General features: G+C 39.2%; 1 protein-coding gene across 1 annotated transcript; it reads left to right on the top strand.

The window, feature by feature from the left end:
• The first annotated feature begins 479 nt into the window (after positions 1-479).
• LOC136018642 (OTU domain-containing protein 4-like) lies at positions 480-14,784 on the top strand. The gene is made up of 8 exons (XM_065688081.1): positions 480-782; positions 3,063-3,603; positions 5,127-5,210; positions 7,999-8,049; positions 9,986-10,032; positions 13,303-13,375; positions 13,775-13,856; positions 14,636-14,784. Exons 2-8 carry the CDS (start codon positions 3,439-3,441, stop codon positions 14,782-14,784), a joined length of 651 nt encoding a protein of 216 aa, XP_065544153.1. The 5' UTR covers positions 480-782; positions 3,063-3,438.
• Positions 14,785-17,791: the final 3,007 nt, after the last annotated feature.

Below are 17,791 nucleotides of genomic sequence, written 5' to 3'. Positions count from 1 at the left end.
CCGGCCGACGGGACTGCCAGGTACCCCCTCTTCTATCCTACACCCGTTCTTCCGGGCTGTAAACCTCATTAAAACAAAATTACCTCCCAGAAAAACTCTTAAAAGTTTCGCGTTGACGGCACACCGGGTCAGCGGGTGCGCGGGTCACCACTCACACCCATGGCGGCGACGGGGCCGAGCACTAGGACCTGCTCGCTAGAGGGAAGGAAGACATTCCCCGGCTGTACCACTGCGTGCCCCTGCGAGTGAGGACGCGAGCCGACTGCCGCTGCCTCAGCACCATCCAGCTCCTTAAAGTGGCCGAAAGACGAAACTCAGAGAAAACAGCCCCACTCTAACGCCGCTCCCTCCACCCGCACCTCGCCATTTTCGCCGGCCCATTCTTCGCCTCCCCTCGTGCGGCAAATGGTACGAGCCGCAGTAGGTGTGGCGGTCGGGACAAACCAACGGCTAGCGGGGAGAGGGGGAGCCGTGCGGGCGCGTGCTCGCTCTCCCTCCCTCCCTCCCTCCCTCGCGCGCGCGGCCGAGAGTGATGAGAGGCAGCGAGGCGGGTGAGCGAGACCGGGACTGGGCTGGGGCTGGCAGCGGCCGCATCATCGCGGAGCGACGCGAGCAGAGAGGCCGCCGCGGGAGATTGAAGTGCCTGCGCCGCCGCTGGGGCCGCTGTGAGGCGAGGAGGGGGCGGCGCCGCCGCTGCTGCTGCTGCTGCCGCCGCCACCGCAGCTGTTGCGCGGGGGGCGGAGGAGGAGGAAAAGAGGAGGGGGCCGCCCGTCCTTCCGCCGGTAAGTGCCCGTCAGCGAGCATGGGCCTCGCCGCAGCCCTTCAGGCGAGGAGGGCGGCCCTGGCGGCCTCTCCCGTGCCCGGGGAGGGCCGCTCTGCCCGTCTGCCTGTGCTCGGCCTGTGCTGAGTCGCCCATGCCGGGCTTGCGGGCTGGGAGGACGGTTCTGTTGAACCGGAGCGAGAAAGGGCGGGCGTGGAGCGGGGAGAAAGCGGGTCTCCGTCGGCCAAGGTTGCAGTTGGGTGAGGAGAGGCGGGTTCCCCCCGGCCTTGGCTGGCCAGGTGTTGGCACCGGCAGGTCGTAGGCTGAATCACCAAAATAATCTTGGTTTAAACATCGAGTTTGTGGGTTGTTTTTTTTTTTTTCTTTCTTTCTTTCTTTTTTTTTTTCTTTTTAGCTTGAGTCAGCTTCCTGATCTGATTCAGTGTATGTGCAGCAGAAGCGCTTGTGTGGGCAATGAGGTTAGTGGGGAGGAAGAACTAGTGTCTGGAGCTGTGGTAGAGATGCTGGTTGAAAGTGTTAGTAGAGGTACTTGCTAATTAGAACATCTGTGACAGCATGAGTTACAATTTGGCCGTTCTTATCTTGATGGGGCACTTACTACATCATTGAGTGATTTCAGATGTCTTTTGGTGGATGTGTTTCTTATGCCTTGGGTACTCGGCATGTACAGGCTAGATCTCTTCAATGACACCTTCACTGTTTTTTTTTGCTCCTTGCAGTATCTGAGGGGAAAAAAAATAATCTGAGGGTCACCACTGCTTGATTGACTTCAGGATTCAGCTGCTAAGGAGCAGGCTTTTAGGAAACTGGCAAGTGTATGACTTTGTTAGCTTTCTCAGTGTATTCACTTGTCAGAAGTACATTCACATTCTGTCAGATACTGGATGACCTCGTGTGTACGTACAGGCATTCTGGAGTCTAACAGATCTGGTGAAAGGCATTTGCCCTTCCCCTAACCAGTCTTTAGAATCACAATGAGAAGAAGGCCGCAATGTGAGGGAAGATGGACTTGTGAACGTGTTAGAGGATGGTTCTGTCTCTAGCTGTGATAAATACGGCAAGGAAAAATAGAATATTCTTAAACTCTGTAACTGGGCACTAGTTTGGTAGAATCTCAAGGACATGTTGCCAAATCACTTGTAGCTGCAGAAGAAGCACCTCTCCCATGCAGGATTCTACTAGTCTGCGTTCCTGAAGTGAGTATGGTTAGCTGAGTCAGCTGTTTATAGCTAGTCTTGTTAGATGACCTTTCCCATCTTCTAGTGAGAAGCCTGAGCTTTTCATCCAGCCACTCACTGGTATTTTTACCTCATGTTCCTTGTCTTAACTGTCTGTGTGCTGCCTTACCAGCTCCATGTGTCTTGGAGGTTCAGATGCTGGTGGGGCTTTACGTTCACTTCTTTCAGTTTCTATTCTCCTTGTCTACAGAGAACCCTGGAAATGGGCTTTTGTTTCCAGTAGACTAACTCCTTTCTGGAGAACCTGGGCTTCTGTTGGGGACAAGGGTTTGATACCGCTTGTGCAGAGCTGATTGAGCACTAGACTTAGCCAGGTTTGTTACTTCAGTTTATTCAATCTGCTGTTGTTACACACTAATCATAGTGCAAGACACTACTCCCCCTGTTCTTGCTGCTGTTGGCTGAAAGTAAAAGTCAGAGATCTAATTCATTCTGTCTCTTGCGTCTAAATTTGTTCATTTAAGCTAAAAAGTAACTGGTAGCATTTTATTTGCTGCTATTGCTACTGAGAGCTTTATAGCTCTTTCTGCTAGGAAAAAAGCTAAGTCATGCAATTCTAATAAAAATGTGTGCTGCTTCTTACCACTAAGAGTGGTATACAGATAAAAGTAGTGTATTAAAAGTAGTTAGTGGCTGTGGCTTTTTTTCTAACCTTTTAAGTAAGCCTCCTTTTCTATCCCAGTTTTAGTTCTATCTTCTTTCCTACAAGTGGATGGAGTTAAGTAATCTTACACTCTAATGTGTTGAGGAAAACAAAAAAAGAAACCCATAACCAAATTAAACCCGCACCTATCCGTGGACTGGCTTTTATAACTATGTTTGGTTATAAAGCCAAGAAGCTCCCGCGGGCTGACATGAGCCCTGTGCCCCGCTCCCGCCCTGCCGGGGGAGGATCTCTCCGCTCCCTCCTCCGGGACTACCGCTCCCAGAAGCGCCCGGGCTCAAAGTGAAAATAAACGCCAGGTTACGCTTCTCTTTTTTCCCTTTTCCCCTCCCCGGCGGCGGTAGCACATGTCCTTTCTCTTTTGTTTTCCGCCCGGCAGGCCGGCTGCGCGCCCGGGCCAGGACTCGCCGCCCTGAGCGGGAAGAAGCGGGACGGCGATCCCGGCGGACCGGTGCCCGGGAGCTGCTGCCCGGCCCTCCGGAGGAGCATAGAAGCCGCGGGGTTTATGGAGCTGGAAGTCCAGGCTGCGAAGTAAAACTTGGCGCTTTCTCCCCGCGATTCCCACATGCAAGTTGATAACGTGAGACCGGCTGCTTTTCTTATCGCTGCTGCTACCTCGAGTGCCGGGGGCCAGTGCTCTGCCCCCACTGCCGCTGCTGCTTCCTTTACCCGGCCGCGGAGTTGCTCAGTGGGTTTCCCTTGCCATGTGGGGCTAGGAGGGGTGCAGCCATTCTCCACAGGGTGAAGCGGTAAACATGGAGGCGGCGTGCAGAGCCGACAGCGGGGAGCAGAGCCATCAAGGCGGCGGCGCGGACACCCCCGGGGACACTTCTATGGACTGCTACCTGCGATCTCAGGGCTTGTACAGAAAGAGAGTTGCCAAGGATGGATCTTGTCTTTTCAGGGCTGTGGCCGAACAGGTAACCGCCTACCTAAACAAAGCTGCCTCTCATGAAAGCATGGGAAGTAGATCACATTGGTGGGTGATAACTAGTGTTAAAATGATGACAAGTATAGGTTAAGGTTACACAGTCGTGTGCCTGTATGTGTGTGTGAGAATGAATAATTTCTGCCTTGCAACTAGAGAGAAGTTCAGTGTGTACAGCCGTTTTCTGTCATCAAGAAATTGTTACCTGCTTTGACCTTCCACTGCCTCCTCAGAGCTTTTTTCAATGTAAGATTTCAACATTTGGGTGCAACTGCTTCCGCATGAGGCTCTTCAGGAAACGGAATTTGGCTTAAAGAGCTGAAAAGCTTTGCCCTCAGATTTGTTAATTAGTTTATTATAAAATATAATAAAATTATTATAAAATTAGAGAAAGTAATTTATTTTCAGTTCTTCCTGTTGAATTCCCTTCCCCCATTTCAGTATTACTGTTAAAGGAAAAAAGTGACAGCGTCATCTTGTCTTAAACACAAACAAACAGCAGTGGGAGCTCTGGTGCTTCTGATTGTGGGAGCCCAGATTCCTGTGCTAATTATACACAGTTCACTTTTTTCCTTTTTAACATTACTTTCCCCTCTCAATTTCTACGTTCAGGAAGCAAACGCTATAGAGCTGAAGTGAGTGGTGTTATTTTTTTTCTTTCAGGGGAATGTTGGAATATACATTTATACTTTGGTGTTTTTAATTAACATATATATATATATAAAAATAAGGTTTTGCCCATACTACAGTGTATATAAAACTTTTTTCAACAATAAACTTAACATCGCATTTGTATTGTATTGAAGGGAAGGCCTTTAATTCAGATTTATCTGTACTCTTCATGCAGGAGAAATTGCACTGGTCTAAATTTGAAGGTGTTTTAAATTAAACGTAGTGTGTAAGGATTGCAAGAGAGGCTACAGCTTGAATTGTCTGGAATTTCCCTACGTTGTAGTGAGGGTGCAGAAAAAGTGATGTTGGAGATAACTGATGAAAGTAATGTTTTTTGAAGTAGAAGTTTGAACAGAAGGTAAAATGCAGGTGTCATATTTGGATCTGAATTTCTGGCTTCCAGATCAGTGTTTGGGCAACAGACATACACCTCTAAAGTCAAGAGAAAGTAATCCTGCAGTGTCTTAGATTTGGTTGGATTTCATTTGAACAAATGCATGTTGGTAGTTGATTTCCTCATTCACTCATGCAGTAAGTTCTTCAAAGTCCTTTACAAAGGAGTTGGTTAAAGAATAACAGCAGATGCTATTCATTTTGCTCAGTAAATCATTGTAAAATTGAATGTTTGAATTTAGTAAATCTTCAGTTACTTAATTTTTGATTAAGTAACTGAAGTTTCACCTGCATAAAGATGTTACTGAATGAGTGTGTATTTAAATGTTCTTAAAATTTAAATTAGAACATTTCCAAGCCTGTATTTAAACAACAGTCATTAATTATTTGTGACCTGTCATTAAAACTCCTAAGAACCAGTGTCACTTTCTTCTCTTTCTCCCTTTGTAGGTGTTACACTCTCAGTCTCGGCATATTGATGTTAGGATGGCTTGTGTAGACTATCTTCGGAAAAACAGGGAGAAATTTGAAGCAGTAAGTATTTCTGTTTTATTTGTGAGCAATTAAGAACAAGTTGCTTTATTCCTTCCACTTTTCTAAAGCACATTCTGCTGTTTGTGGCAGTATTCATCACAGCTGTATGCCAGTTGATGCTTTTTTAAACTGAGTGCTCTTTAAAATAATTGGCACATGTGTGCTAGTAACTCGTTTTCATAAGCCTGCAGGAAGACTTGTGTGCTGCTTGAGCTGGAGTCATGTGGGGTGGGAAGAGTTTTTAATGCTCTTTAAATAAGAAAACAAACTTAAAATTAAACTGTAATAGTCTGTAATGAAGCTACCAAAATCTGGATTTTATTTTAGTAAAACGCCTATTTTAACAAAGGTCATAAAATATTTTTATTGTGCTATTTAATTGCTTTTACAATATATAAGGGATTGATGAGAAGAGTGAAACTTCTTTCGGGGTCTACAGTTTATTATGCATTACCACTGTGGTGGTGTTTTTCTAAACATGCATAAATTCTCTGTCAACCATGGAATAAAATATTTTGACATTGAGTTATATTTGACCAATGTCATCAGTGTTAACGTTATAAAATCCTATTTTTCATTCCTTTTAAAAGAACAATAATAAATAATGGTGTTCCTGTTTGTTTGTATGTGTTTTAGTATATATCTTGTTTAACAAACTCCAAAGATAGACAAAACCAGGAGTATGTGTAAGCAATTGTTACTAGAGGGTTATTATTCAGCTCTTGTTTTCTGTTCTGCATTTATTTGGACCCAAAATAAAAGGCTGGTTTAGGTGCTCACTAGTACCTTAAGGGAAGAGAAGGAAAGCAGGAATAAGTGTGTGTTCTGTAATTTCAAAGTGCCCTGTGCTCAAATGTGACTGATCACTTTTAGTGTGGAAGTTGTCAAGAATGGATGACATGAAATACAGTGAGTCTCCCTGGGAGAATGCAGTGCTGACTTGACTATTTCCATTTGCCAGGACTGTTTGTTTCCTGTCCATCTGAGGACTTAACCAGTTCTTACATCTGTCTCCTGTGTTACTTATTTTTTACTGCTGAATTTTTAATCCTTTTCTTACCAGAATTACTTCACTTACTCCAGTATCTAGTTTTTGGAAATACTTTGAACATTCTTGACTCTAAATATGTGTTGTTTCCCCTCTTTGCTGTTCTTCTGAAAAGTCTCTCTTTTTTAAGCTTCTTGTCAGTTTTCAGAATAGGTGTGTCATGTACAAGGTTGAAGTGTTTCATATCTGTTCTCATTTCCTGGTGTTCCTAGTCCCTCAGGTATCTCACTTCAGCTCTACTGATCTCCTTTGATCCCCATATCTCTTACTATGCTTTGTGTTTTTAGTCTGTAACATAGCATTGTTAATGTAACTTAACTCTTAAAACAAAAAAACCCCAAACATGCAAACAATGTGTAACCAACCTAATCTCTTAGTTCAACTATTTGCTCATGTGCCTTCTTAGTAGCTGTGTTCTATTGGCATGTAGAACTCAGTGAAGTTCCTGTTCTGTCTATTGTAACCATTGCAGCCTGGATTTCTGTCTCATTCCATTGGTGCTCCTATAATCGAAGTTTCAGGTGACTGAAGTGGTCTTCATTTTTATCCTCATCCTTTCTTGAAGTGTTATCTTTGATTCCTGCTGTTTTATTTTCACCCCCCCCCCCCTTTTTTTTTTTTTTTTTTCCTCCCCCCAAGCTCTTCAGTTTCTTATGAGAACTTTCTGGTGCCCTTTCTTCTGCTGTGTGTTATCTTTAGGTCAGTTAATTTTGATACACAAAAAATCCTGCTGTGTGTGATCATGTTTTACTAATTCACCTCTTAAATTCATACCTGATTGCTTCTGTCTAAATTAAAATTTTTGGCTAGACTTTTTGATTCTTTTCATGAACAGCACTGTCCAGCCAGGTGCAAAATGGCTATAGCAGAACCTTTAATCTCTACTCCAATCAGTTTTCCTCATTACCTTGTTTTGTATTTGCTGTGGGTAGAAAGGCCATACAGCTTGTAGCTTAAGTTGATAATAGGAATTACAATCTGCAGATTGTGTCTAAATACCATTTAGATTGTTTTTAAAAACTTGTATTTAGATACAGAGTCTCATGTCTGTTACTGCAGAATCTTTCTCTGGTCTTAACAAATGTGCATCTTAAAGAGGGCAGCTGAAGGATTACTTTCTTAGTCTTGTGCTTACAGGGTAGCCCATTTTGTTTGCATCATTTCACTGATAGTAAAAGCAGGTTTTCTGAAGTGATATAGAAAAGAAGATAAAATGCTTTCTGATTTGCCTATACTATATCTTACTCCTGCTTGGGTATTACAGAAATGTGACTTTCATTTCTGATTGTCCATTGTTGCCTGTTTCTTTTAACAAGATACTTTCTTTTAACAAGATACTTTAATAAGCCCACACATACTCTCTCCAGTGATGCTTTGCATGCTTGGATTGAATTGTCCATAAACACCTACTTTTGCAGCATCTTTGCTTTCTTTCAGATTTCCCGCTTTGGCTGCTGGATTTCTTACTATTGGTGTTTGGGTTTTTTTTTTTTTGGTTTGGATTTTATGATGACTCCAAAGGCTATTTATGTGGTTATTTTCTGGAATGCTGACCTTTATTCCCTTATCTGTACATCACTGTATACTTAGATTGTAAACCCTTTGGGGGCAGGGTAGTTTTAAATTTCTAGTGGAACATTCCCATTGGTAGAGTGGGTCACACACTGGGGATTGCATACACTATTCTAATAAAAACTAATTATTTCTTTTTATTTTTCCTTTTTTTTAATTTTAACACAGTTCATAGAGGGGCCATTTGAAGACTATTTAAAATGTTTGGAAAATCCACAGGTATGTTTAACTTGACTTAAAAAGCAGTACTGTATTAAAGTTGATGGATAATTGCATTTTTTTTCCTCTCACAAATGCTTTGACTGAATTTAAGAGGTTTTTAAATTATGTGAACATATGTTTTTATCAGTGTACTCTCTAGTGTAAAATGATTTGGGGATTTTTTTTTTTTTTGTGTCTGGATTTAAACCTGTTAGTCCTCAGATTGTACCCAGATGTTTCTAGCTTCTGCAAAACATCAAGAAACATAGTGTGGCTAGTTTTTTCTTGAAGGTAGCCTTGGATAAAGTCTGAAAGTTTCCATGATGAAAAGAGAGTTACTCATGTAAGGGATATTATGAACAGTAGCCACAGGCTTTTTTGAAGATACTTATTTGAAGCAAAATTATTATTCCCCCTCTCTCCACCAATTTAATGTTAGTATTTTTATTAAGGAGTTTATTTGTGTAAGCTGAGGGGATGGAAAAAAAAAAAAGGATTATCTAGTAAAACATTGCAAAATCTTTTAATTTTTTTAAGCACTCATACGTAAATTTTATTAAATTTTACCCTCCTAAAAATCAAAACATGACTTCCTCCCCCCCCCGTTTCTATAGCATCCCCAGTTAGAATGGCTAACCGGATGGTTCTCTATTTCAGTTTTCAAAATGAATGGTGGAAGGAGGGAAAAAGTGGGTGTTGGCCTGCTCTGCTTCTGTCTTTGTTCATTCCAAAATTTTTAACTGCAAAGCTTTGTTAGTCAGATCTTGAGTTAACATGCTTTGCTAAATGGTAAACCATGCCGTTTCCCAGTAGAACTTATTCTGCACTAAACTGTGCTAATATGAATAGTTTACAGCACTGCACTGCCTTTGTAGAAAATGTCTTTCTCATACATGTCCACTAATGTTTAAAATAAATCCTTTGGAAAAATAAACCAGACAGTAGCTTTTTCACATGGTCAGAGCAGTTAGTATTAAGTTAGTTGGTATTTGAAAATTGTCATGAGAATTTAAAAAAAAATTAAATGCTACAAAGTCCTGCCCCAAACTCAGTTTCAATATTTTTTAATATAGTAAGAATAACAAAACAAGCAAACAAACGAACAAAAAAAACAAAAAAAAAAAAAAGGAGAAAAAAGGTCTAGTCCCATCATACTGGAGCCACAGGACATTGCTTTGGCTGGTAATGGAAGAAACAGCTTTTACTTTTTTATGATTTGAGTCGGGGTTATGGCATTACTGACACTTCAGTGGTTAACAATTTTAAAGGACAGACTTTTGGTCTTTCTTCAGGTGTTGATACATAGCTGCTTGTCTGAGAAATGCAGCTATCACAAGTTTATTTTGGCTATTTGGAAGTGGACTGTCTACTTCGTTGGAGCAGTTCACAAGATGGTGTCAAAATATTTGTATGGAAGTTATCTGTGTTTTAGGCAGGAGAGTTAAGCCTCAAGGTTCTTTTTCCTGCTCAACTACAGCTCAAGGCCAGAAACCCAGACAGTTTTGAATGTGGAGAGTAACATTTTTAAACCCACTTGGTGGTAAATCTGACACTTGATTTTTTTCAAAAATCAGTTTTGAAAAGCTAGACTGCTGGTTGTTTAACAGAAAAATACCCCAACCCAACTCTATCACCTTTCAAAATCATACTCTTTAATGACAGATTTGAATCTGTGATTGATTTTTAGTTCTCTCAGTTTTCATACAGACAGATTAAGTGCTAGTTTGGGGAAATGTCCTTCTAGCTTGTACCCCTCAACCGCCTTACTGGAATAATTATTGTTAACAAAAACATACAATCAAAGTGTCTTGGCTGAACTTCAGACTCCATGTTGATACATTTGTTTTTGACAGTAATTTCTTGCATCTCTTGGCTTACACATGAGGAAGTATAATAACTGTGTTTAATAATTGTGTGTTTGAAGTTAATTTTATTCTTTTTTCTTTCAATATAGGAATGGGTTGGACAAGTAGAAATAAGTGCCCTTTCTCTTATGTACAAGTAAGGAAACTTTTAAATATGTTTTATTGAGATCAGTTGTTTTGTTAGTGAGTCAGTTGGAAAAACAAAGATGTAATTGTGTGTTATACTGTAGTTTTGCAGAAAGTTACAAATATGCTTTGAAAATCACAGCTCTCAAGGTAATAAATAGAAAAGTGAGCTTTGAAAATGGCATTTAATTGGGGGTTTGAATCCAGGTTTGCAATAATGTCATGCATCTCACCTGCACAACTGATTGTGGGTAGAGTGATACAGTTTGTATCTTGTTAATTTTCATAACCTAATGTTTATATTAAAATGGCATTTCTTCCCCTTTCTGAACAAGGCTTTAATATTTACAGTATTGCTAAGCTGGGGGCTGTACCTGTTTCTTTATTACCTGTGTACAAATGCTCTGATGTAGCTTGAAAGTGGTATGAGTATTGTAGGCTGCATGCTAGAAAGCCACTCCCCTGCTATGACGTTCTGTGTACCAGGTATATATGTATAAGACTACCAGGTGTATGTGTCTATATATATGATGTGTAGAGATATATATATATATATATATATATATATATATATATATATATATATATATATATATATATATATATATATAAGATTACCTGGTGTACTGCTTAGCCTCTTTTCTGTGTAAACATTAATTTTTCCACGATATCAGTATGGATGAAATAGTATGAGTTTGTCAAGTACCATAGCTTGAGCTTCAGAAATGTTTTGGTATTTGTGCATAGAAACACTCCTTGGTGATGAGCAGTTTTGCTGATGTTTTTTTTATTGAATGTAAACCTCTGTATTAATCTTTCTTCAAAGTAGTATGAAACAATATTCTGAATATTTATAGCTGCTTTCTATATACTGTGTAGGGAATGAGCAATGTACAGCATCTTCTCTTTCTACTGTTTGTGAACCTGTTGAAAAATTCAGTATTTCAAAATGCTTACTGTAAATTAATGACTTTTTATACTTTAACTCTTGATGAGATGGTGGAGGAAAGCAACTAGTTAGATATTTCAGGTACTTATGTGAGTGCTAAGGATGGGAAATTGCATGAAACTATCTTGGCATTTTGTTGTTAATGGACAGTTCAAAGTTGCATGTGCTGCATGGGTGGGAGAGTAAAGTTTGGCTCAAGACGCTTAGAAAGAAGGTCTGATGGTTGGATTGAGCCAGGGTGAAGAGAGATGTAACTCAAGTCAATAAAATTGCATGCTTGCTTACATTGGACCTGGATGGTTGTGGTCTTCTGTTTGTTCTATTTCTGGCCATGAGAAATGTACTCTCATGAAATAGAACCAGTTGATTTTGAAGCTGTGATATGTTGGTATCCAGGACCACAGCTGTTAAATGAATAGAGAGACAAGTCCTGGTTGATCATAGAATTTTTAAAATTTCTATTGGAAGCATGAGGAGGATTGTGGCATAGTTGCAACTGTAGGCAGTGTTTTGCTGCAGAGTTGGACACACAAGAATTGTTACTGCCATACTTGTTTTGGAAGACTGGCTTCTATTAAAAAGGCAATTTTGAGGCTCTGAGAAAGTAAGAATGGTGTTGGAGGTAGGGAAAAATAGTTGCTTCTCTTCCTGCAGGCTGGCAGACTGAGGGAGAGCAGAAGTATGAATTTACTGTTCTGTGTCAAGCAGAGAAATAAGAAAGTTCCAGACTTTTCAAGCATAGGGTAGAAATGCAGTATGAATAGGTTTGTGTCATTTTCGCTCCTCAGATCTGTCACAGGTGTAATTTGGTTATCTACTAAATTTTCCTTGCTGCCCTGAAGTAGGTGGGTTTCTGAGCTATGAAATTCTTTTCTTCTCTGAATTGCTTTTTCTGAGTTGTTGTAGAAACTTGTGGATTTTTTTAATCTAAAAAAAGCTTCTCCGAGTGTATTTCACCATTTTGCAAGACTAGTAAAGCTTTTGCTTGTATGAGCAAGGAAGAAGTTCAAGGAAGTGATTGGTCGCTGAGCAAAGAATTCATGGGGAGGATTTATGGATGGAAGAGAGAGAAAATAATTAAGATCATGACAGGGACTGATTATAGCAAAAAAGAGAAAAGCAAAGAATGATTTCACTTTTTAGAAAGTAGAAAATCAAACAGCGTGTCATGTCAGTATCAGTTGTGGGTTTTCCTGTATGTGTCACTTTATATCCGGTTCAACTTTTTATGCTTTTTAATCTAACAAGCCAAAAAAAAAAGAATTGTAAGTGTGGAATGTAAATTCTAAATTTGCCTAACTGTAGTATCTTAACTCTTCATTTATGGTATTTTTGATCCTTTTAAATGTAATGAGATACCCAAACTTTCTTCACAGTGATAAGGATTTTCTAAGCCTAGTTTAAAGACTGTGCTAGACTTTCATCCTTGATGGTGAATGTCTGCCCACACAGCAGTGGCATGCTATCTGCTGGTTCAGCCCAAGCTTCCCAAAAAGTTTCTTTCTCTGCTGTTGAAGAAAGCCATTGAAGAGACAGCAGAGGGGTTTCTTTGCCACTTCAAATCTAGCAACTTGAGTCTAACAAACAGAGAATGGTGTTAGACTCCACACTTCAGTGGAGTCCTTAGCCCCTAAAAAAGGGAAACTGAACCCTCTGAATGTCTTTTTTCAGCATATTATGCTTTTTAAAATGCAGGAAAAAAGACACGGAGGGCATGATTTGCAGAGGTGCTTGTTGGTTGCAATATATGATCCTCAGACAATGCCTGCTGGTGGTCTGTTTGGGAGCAGAAACGTTGTGTGGACCCTTCTGAGCATAAGAATTTGGTTTGTTAGGCGAGAAGATTTTCTGAGCACAGACATGGACTGCTCTGTTAGCTGGCACAGGGGGGTTGTCATGCACATGTAATCAGTCTGCTAACAGTTTTAGCCTAAGCCATTGCTGTTGTCACTGTTTCCTGTCTCTTCTCATAAAACCAACCTCCTCTTTTTTCTGGTTGGCTTCCAAATGGCAAAAAGTGAAGTGAATTTCTCCAGCACTGGGGAGCCATCATCTTTTTAGACACTGCTCTAAAAAGCAGTGTCTGGAAATCTGCTTTACTTGTCATTGGCTCTGTCCACTTTGCGATAGTACATCTTATTCTAGAATATTCTTCCATAAAAGTAAGCCTTTTTTTGATCAGTGATAGTTGTATTAATCTTCTTCAGTATTCTTTTCCAGTAGGTATTTTCTGTGGTTGTGTATGTTCATTGAACTTGATTTGAATATTTCATTTTTTTTATTGATACTAATTTTTAAATTAATTCTTAACTGCTATTTTTTTGTCCTCAGGAAAGATTTCATAATATACCGGGAACCAAATGCTTCTCCTTCACATGTAACTGAAAATGGCTTTTCTGATAAGGTAAAAAAAAATGATGGCTATTGTGAAAGGCTGAATTAAGACTATATAAACAGCAAATAGTTTTGTGAGTTTTATTATTCAACACTATGAAATGTTCTGAGCATTTTAACAATTTCTTTTTGTGCATATTTAAGGTTTCTGTTGATACATGTAGCACCTTTTTTAAAAGGATATTTGGGGTGAATCTTCCTAGTAATCTAAAATTCTGTAAAAAAAACAATTTACAAGTGCTAACTCACATAGCTACCTCTGTCTTAAAGTTTTTTTGACTTTTGGACAAATCTTTTTTGGTTTAAAGGATATGTGTGTGTTGGTACATAAGGCTGAATTTAAAAGGTAGCGCTAATATGAAAAAACAAGTGAGATTCAAACCCTAAAATATCTTTGTTTTTTTAATAGGTATTGCTGTGCTTCTCAAATGGAAACCACTATGATATTGTTTATCCCATAGAGTATTCAGAAAAGGCTGCTCTGTGCCAGTGTAAGTATTATGTTGGTTAGTTAAAAGCATGTATTTTTACCAAAATCTTAAAATGGTCACTCTTAGGCTTCAGCAAAAGCACTGTATGAAAGCTCATTATAGGCGTTTTTTTAGTAGCTTAATTTTCCATTTGAATTGTCAATGACTGTATGGTTTTGCAAGAACACAAATTCTTCCTGTGCCCTGATTCTTGACTAAGCAGATTATATGACAAGAGGAGAATATTTACCTGCCTCTTTGAATCTAGATGATCTGATGTAAACAGAAAATGTTGGTGTACTAATTTATGATCTGTTGCATTTTGTCTGGTCAACATTCTTGTGTTGATTTTGTATTTCAGACTATGTTAGCAAACTAATTGTTTGTGTTAGAATTATCCTTGCATGTGTAACTTGTCACAGAAATTACAGGGGTTGCATGTGGAAAAAATAACTGTCTTCATGGATTATTGTTTTCTTTAGTAGATTGCAGAATGCCCAAAGGTCCTAATCAGGTTTGATGGGTCACTGTGACAGTCTCTACAAGGATTCTGATTCTTCATGGAAGCTCTGCCTATGTGCAGAGTTACATGGCAGAGGGCAAATTTGACCTGGTTTTTAGTATGAATACCCATAGTAGCTGCAGCTGGTTCTGCTTTTAATGCCTTCACAGTTTGTTAAGACATCAAAATGCTTGCTTGCTTTGATTGAAGAAATTTGAAATGCATCAGTAATGGTAGTATAAAATCTCATTTGCCTTGTAATTGATTTTGCCCTTCCACTATCTCCTCCTCTTCCCAGCTCTACTGTATGAGTTGCTTTATGAGAAAGTATTTGATACGGATGTAAAGAAAATTATAGCGGAACTTAGTGCTGGTGGTGTGACAGAGGAAAGTAACGGTAGCAGTGAAGTATCTGCTTCAGATTCAGAAGATGACAGCTGCAGGTAAATGGGATTTAAAAGTTAATGTAAGGTGCCTGTAAGCAATGCATGGTAAATGAGTTTTCTGAATTTCTGGTGGGTAGTAGAATTCTAGCACTTAGGGTTGAAAGACCTTTACAAATTACTAAGAAAAGAAACAAAGTGACAAGGTTAGAAGGAATGAAACGTGTCATCTCCCCTGTACCGGAGGACAGGTTTCTGGTTCCTCTGTTTATCCTGTAGTCTAGCTTCAGGTCTCTTTACATAATGAAATATTGCCATTGTAACATGTCCCTCTTCCTGTTTGAAAGAGCAGAATCCCCTGGGACAGCTGTCAGTCTGCCAGTCTGGCATGGTAAACTCCATCAAAGTTTCTTGGCCAGCTCTTGCAACTTAGTACAGTTAGAGGAATCTATGCCAGCTTATGTTTCCACATCTGGGTGCTGAAATGCCTGCTTGGGATGTATCAGAATGGAGAAATACAGATATAGCTTGCTCTGTTTTGTTCTTTGATCTTTATGAAGTGATTCTGTTTGTAGATTTGTATTATTTTTTGCTGGATCTGAATGCTCTAGCTAGCTTTGAGATTTTGACCTACTGATTCTTTTTGCACAGTAAGTCTTCCACAGTGCTGTTTTTGCGTTTACATAGTGGCAGTTTTTCTTCTCTTTAGTACTGTTCTGAAATCTCTGGCTGTGTGAAATTCCATTGAAGCCATGGAGATTATGCTATATTATATATATACATCATGTCCCCTCTTCCCAGTGAATGTCATTAAAGTCCTTTTTGGAGACTCTGCTGTCGTCTGTGTAGCATGTGTCAGAATAAATACTTTGAGATATTGGAAGCTGATTGTTTGGTTTTGTTTTTTTTTTTTTACCTCAAGCTGAAAACAACAGAAAGGAAGATGATGTAAATCACAGAAGGAAAACCAAGTTGTGGGAAAGGATTTAGCTTCCTTTCTTGTTTAGAAAAAAAAACCAACAACTAGGGAGCATTGCTAATTAAAATACAAAGTATTTCTGCCTTGGGGAACAATTATTGTGGTTAAATGTCAGACAGTGGAAACCTTCTTCATTCCTTTCTGCTCTTGAAGCTTTCCTGGGCTTTGTATGCAGTAGCACTATCCTGTATTTTAGGGATTCATAAGAAAATAAACTGCTAACCTCCATAGCACCTTTGTAGATGAAGGGCATAAACTCACTTGAGACTACCAAACTCAACAGTTTTTATTTAAACCATATGTCTTATGATGCAAGAGCCAGTGTGTGTAACTCTTGACCTAGTTAACATGAATTACAAACACTTTGCTGTGTTTATGAAGTCTTGATTTTCCTGCTTGTATTGAAGTTGACTTCAGCTTGTTTCATTACCTAGTTTTCCAGAAGGTCTTTTGCATTTTATAAATGTCAACTTTTCAGTTATGTTGTTATTAAATGCAATAGTCTGTTCTGGTTTTGGGAGAAGTTAATGCTGACAGGTACTTGCAACTTGCTGTAGGGAAAAATACTTGTTTTTTCTCTGTGGGAAGTAATTTTTCCAGTGATGTCAGGTGTAGAAAATAAGAGTAAATTAGAGTGTCTGATGCCAGTTCACTAATAGTGGTTTTTTGGTTTTGATTTTTTTTGTCTGCTTTTGCTGTGTTTTCCTTACATAACTGCAGAAATTTCAGAGGAATTTTTTGTTTCCTTTGCCTGCTCCCTTCCCCGCTTTTTTATTTAAGTGATGGCTAAGTCAGTACACAAAAATTAGGCATCCTAAAACTTAAAACCAAAAATATTATTTTTGGCTTTATATGATACAGAAATGTAGTTCTTTGTTTTAGACAGCTTTTTCATTTTGAAAGATGTTCCGTGGTGTGCTTATTGTGGAAAAACTATGTAGAAAGTGGTATTTTTATCCACTTCCATGAAAATTCTTTACCCAGTTTTCAGGCGTTGTTAATACTATAGTATCACAGTTCGCTTCTGTCCTTTTGCAGGAGTAAAGCTACAACAGTTAGTGATACGAATGAATTGAAATCTCTTTCTGACAACAAGGTATTTATATGTTAAGATTTATTTTCTTACTAGTAATTTGTGATTTGCCATATTTTTTCAGTGTTCAGTGTTCCTGAGAGAATCTTGTGTTTCTAGTTCTGCTAATATGTGATAGCTTAAAAAACTACTTACTACTTTGAAAAAAATAACTTTTGCTTTTCATGTGCCAGAAGATGGATAGTGTCCTTTTTAACACTACTTACTTCTTAATTTTGTTCTGATATGGTTAGAAGAAAAAGCACTGAAAAGGTAACTGAATGATGTTATGCTTTATGTATTTTCAGCTTCTTTATATTTTAGTTTAAAGCTGAGCACTGTGGTTGAAAAATGGAGAATTGTTACGTCATTATATAGTTGACCATTTAGGACTTTGTTCTGTTTCATACAGCACCTTAAGAGCAATGGGAATCCTGCCTTGTTGGTCTTACCTAAGAAAGTTCTTAAAGCACTCAATCCATCAGTTTACAGAAATGTTGAATACGATGTTTGGCTCCAATCCAAATGGGGTAAGTAACCAGATACTTAAAAGTTCCAGCTTTTGCATGCTGATGTATAAAATGAGCTCTCTTGAAGAGCAGTGGTGCAGATGGAGGTTTGGGTTTAGGCAGTGGACTTTGTCACAGGGGTCATTGTGCAGGTTTAGGGCGTGAACTTGGGGTTTGCACTTCTACTGCATCAAGAAAGTAACTCTTACGGTGTATTTAAACTAACAATATGTTATTGATAATGTATTTACAGATCAGCAAAACCAAGATTTTTCTATTGCCGCTGGCATGCAATACTCAGTTGGAGATAAATGTAAAGTAAGTAATAGTTGCATTATAGTTTATAGACATTAACATTTTGCTGGAGATGCCAATTTTCACTCTTCGTGACATATATATATAATTGTTGTTTTCTAAGTATTCTTGTGTCTTCAACTGAGTGCATGCTCAATATTTAACTGTTGGCAGTATTCATGGCTTACAGCATACATCTAGAAAAGGCAGGTGATAG

The sequence above is a fragment of the Lathamus discolor genome, chromosome 1 (genome assembly GCF_037157495.1).
Source record: "Lathamus discolor isolate bLatDis1 chromosome 1, bLatDis1.hap1, whole genome shotgun sequence".
In the NCBI taxonomy this organism is placed as follows: domain Eukaryota; kingdom Metazoa; phylum Chordata; class Aves; order Psittaciformes; family Psittacidae; genus Lathamus; species Lathamus discolor.
The sequence above is the reverse complement of the archived record's forward strand: the minus strand, read 5'-3'. Positions and strand labels throughout refer to the sequence as shown.

Excerpts from the sequence above, each read along its gene's own strand:
- LOC136018642 (XM_065688081.1), top strand. The coding sequence starts at position 3,439 with ATGGAGGCGGCGTGCAGAGCCGACAGCGGGGAGCAGAGCCATCAAGGC. Across the intron at positions 10,033-13,302 it reads GCCCTTTCTCTTATGTACAA|GAAAGATTTCATAATATACC; the intron begins GTAAGGAAACTT and ends TTTTGTCCTCAG. Across the intron at positions 13,857-14,635 it reads AAAGGCTGCTCTGTGCCAGT|CTCTACTGTATGAGTTGCTT; the intron begins GTAAGTATTATG and ends TCCTCTTCCCAG.